This window comes from Pezoporus occidentalis, unplaced genomic scaffold (genome assembly GCF_034315485.1).
Source record: "Pezoporus occidentalis ecotype Australia unplaced genomic scaffold, CSIRO_AGI_Poc_V1 ctg12, whole genome shotgun sequence".
NCBI classification, from domain to species: Eukaryota; Metazoa; Chordata; class Aves; order Psittaciformes; family Psittacidae; genus Pezoporus; species Pezoporus occidentalis.
The window spans coordinates 688,942-692,251 of NW_026912994.1; the positions used below are offsets into that span (position 1 = coordinate 688,942).

General features: G+C 52.1%; 1 protein-coding gene across 1 annotated transcript; it reads left to right on the plus strand.

Moving 5' to 3' along the window:
* Positions 1-1,324: 1,324 nt before the first annotated feature.
* LOC134157805 (basic helix-loop-helix transcription factor scleraxis-like) lies at positions 1,325-2,768 on the plus strand. Its single transcript, XM_062607160.1, has 2 exons — positions 1,325-1,684; positions 1,828-2,768. The coding sequence occupies exons 1-2, from the start codon at positions 1,325-1,327 to the stop codon at positions 1,876-1,878; spliced, it is 411 nt and encodes a 136-aa protein (XP_062463144.1). The 3' UTR covers positions 1,879-2,768.
* The last annotated feature ends 542 nt before the right edge of the window (positions 2,769-3,310 follow it).

Sequence of the window (3,310 nt, forward strand, 5' to 3'; positions counted from 1 at the left end):
CACAGCACATACCTGCCCACCCAGCCTCGGATTTCTGCAGCCTTTGCTATCACACTGCCTCAACCTAGAGCTAAGTTGATTGCATTGATAGTTCCTTACAGAAATCACAAAAATCTCAAAAAAACACTGTCCAATGGGAAATCAAAAATCTTTTCCCCTCTCTCTCCCAAGTAATATAAATAAAGATCACATTGAAAAAGTTTTGCTTTTATGCCGAGGTATGGTACAGTTGCAACCAGCTGACATGGAGAGCTGCTTGTCCATTTTTGCCTACAACCTCTGCCCACAGAGAAAGTGGAACAAACATAAACCAGCCCTTGGTCATTCCAGCAGCTGAACATAGGGCATAGAGGGATGTGGCCCTGCCTGTGGGTACCAGTTGTATTTTCAGAGTTCATGACTCCCAGCCAAGTATGTCAAAGCAGCTGTCTGCCCCAAGTGTGTGCACCCATGATTAAAGAGATATGACTCTGCTAATCCAGCCCTGATTTGGGAAGAAGGATGAATATTTACACAACAGCACCACCAGAGATAAGCTTCTGGGACCATAAAAAAAAAACGTAGCCAGTCAAGGCTGATCAGGTAGAGATGATTCATTTGAGAAAACCTGCACCTTGACCTTTCATGAGTTTCTGAGTGCCAACAGGCTGTCAAAATTTATGGAGAAAAGAGGTGTAATCAACCAGTGCTTGTGATGACCTTTTAATAAGTTGAGGCAGGCACAGCTTCTGAACAGAATGAGAAACTGGATTTGTAAGTGTGTCTAGTGTTTGCTGGGGAGGTAATGAAGTCCACCCCTGTGCTTGTTCCAGCAGCCCTCTCCAACTAATACAGATATACACATACATCTGCATGTACATATAGATCTACATACACATATGCATGTACATATACATTGTACATATACGCATACACACACACGTACACAGCTGGAGCAGAAACGGTGAAGCCCGTAGGAGCTTGTCCGTGCACCCTGTGCCAGGAGAAGGGCCGTTCACGCTGGCGGACGTGGACAGCGGTGCCAGTAAGACCCTCCCAGCCCCGGGGCTCCCACCCCAGCGCGGCCGGAGGGCGCCGGCCAGGACAAGTCTCCGGGACGAGCACAGACCGCCCTCCGGAGGAGCCCCCGGGAGGTGGAGGAGCGGGGGAGCAGGTGCCGGCCACGGCGACAGGTGGCAGCGCCGGCGGCCCCCGGCTAAAAGCAGCAGCCGCGCCAAGCCCGACCCGCCGCTCCGCCGGCGGGACACGGGGCCCCGGCGAGCAAGGGCGATGCGGCACCTGCTGCGCATAAAAGTCATGGGGCGGCGGGGCGGCCGAGGGCGCCATGAAGGCCGGCGGGGGGGCGGCGGGTTCGGGCGGCGGGAGGCGGCGGCGGAGGGCCCGGGGCTGCGGCGGGGGGCGGCGGGCGGCGGCCAACGCCCGGGAGAGGGACCGCACACACAGCGTCAACGCGGCCTTCGGCGCCCTCCGCCGGCTCATCCCCACCCGGCCGGCAGACCGCCGGCTCTCCAAGGTGGAGACGCTGCGCCTGGCCGCCAGCTACATCGCGCATCTGGCCAACGTGCTGCTGCTGCAGCAGGCCGAGGGCACGGCGGCCGCCCAGCCCTGCCCGCAGCCTATGCCGCCAGGCACCACCGCGCCGCGACCCATCTGCACCTTCTGCCTGAGCGAGCAGCGGAAGCGGGTAAGGGCCCAGCCAATGCCACAATGGGAGTGCTGCTCTGGGAGGGTGGCTCTCAGTCTACACTGTGGGCTTGGGATTGTCCCAGACTAGGGTTTAGGGCATCTTCGGTGTCCTCTAACCTGTGCTTTTCATCTCTGGCACAGCACCAAGAAGAAGAGAAGCCACCTCCTGGTCCAGCCATAAGTGGACATTGAATCGGCTGAGAACCTTGCACCCATCTTGCGCTGACTGTGCAACTGCTCAGGGTAACCTCACCGCACTTGTTCTGTATGTTTACATTTGAATAAGAGGGTCCTAAAAGAGTTACTTTTGAAGCCTATGCACTTTGTTTCACATTGTGACAGGTTTATTCAGGGTGTTTTGCCACTGAAACAGAACACTGTTGAGACAGTTGCACCTGGTGTAGCAGCTATTTTAGTGCGAGAAATGTTAAACCTAAGCAGCCAAGCCCTGATCTTGATGTCTCCTAAACCTGTGGCACATGATGAAACTTGAACTTCCAAACACACAGTGTCTGCTGTCGGGGAAGCTGTCACAAACGTGTCATGGTGGCCACCTCCAGCCCAGCCCAGGCTGCCACCCACTCCTCCAGCTGCACGTTAATTCTTGGGCTGAGGCCTGATACCGACAGCTGACACACTTGAGAGGTCTGAACGATGCTGGTAGAGTATTTTAAGGTGTTCACAGAAAATGGGAAAACTTACAGTGAAAGCACCCCTGTCTGCTGTACACATAGGCACAGTGGTGCATGGACCCGGGCTGTAGCCAGGACAGGAAAGTGGAGAAGCACTACGTAAGCGATGCTCTTTTACCAGTGGTGAGAGTCGTGCCACTCCTTCAAATAGCGTGGGATATTCCTAAACGTGGCAAGCATGGGGGAGGGAGGGTTTCCCAAGGGCTCTCTACATTTGTCCGTCAGCCAGGTCATTCCCAAACTGTGCCTGTACATCGATGTAATTTATCTTCTCTCAGTTTATTAACTCATATGGGTTTGTTTTTTTTCTTTTAGAAGGAAGTCTAAAAGGCAAATATGCATGTTATGTTTTCCATTTGGGATATTAGTGAAATAGCAGGCTAAAATCTTAAAACCCTAGTAATGCTGGATTTTTTTTTTTTTAAAGTATACAGATAAAAAACTTTGCAAAATTAAGCTATTTATATTTAATTAAGCCTTAATTAATCTGAACTTGTTACTCTGGGAAGCACTGTGTATTCTTTCAAAGCTTGCTAACTGGTAACTAATTAAATATTACAAAGAATTCTTCCATGTGAGGGTGGTGACACATTGGAACAGGTTGCCCAGAAAAGCTGTGGCTGCCCCATCCCTGGCAGTGTTCACAGCCAGGTTGGACGGAGCTTTGAGCAACCTGGTCAAGCAGAAGGAGTCCCTGCCCATGGCAGGGGGTTGGAAATAGATGATGTTTAATGTCCCTTCCAACCCAAACCATTCTGTGATTCTGTGATTATGATTAACTGTACCACTTGGAGAAGGACTGCAAAGAAGGCTTGTCTTATTCTCCTTCCCCATCTGCCATATGTTCAGTTCTCCAGCCAGCCTTGCTGCTTTACCCAGACGTGAGGACTGTGGAAGCAAGACTGCATTGCTCACTTCACTTTCTGCATAGT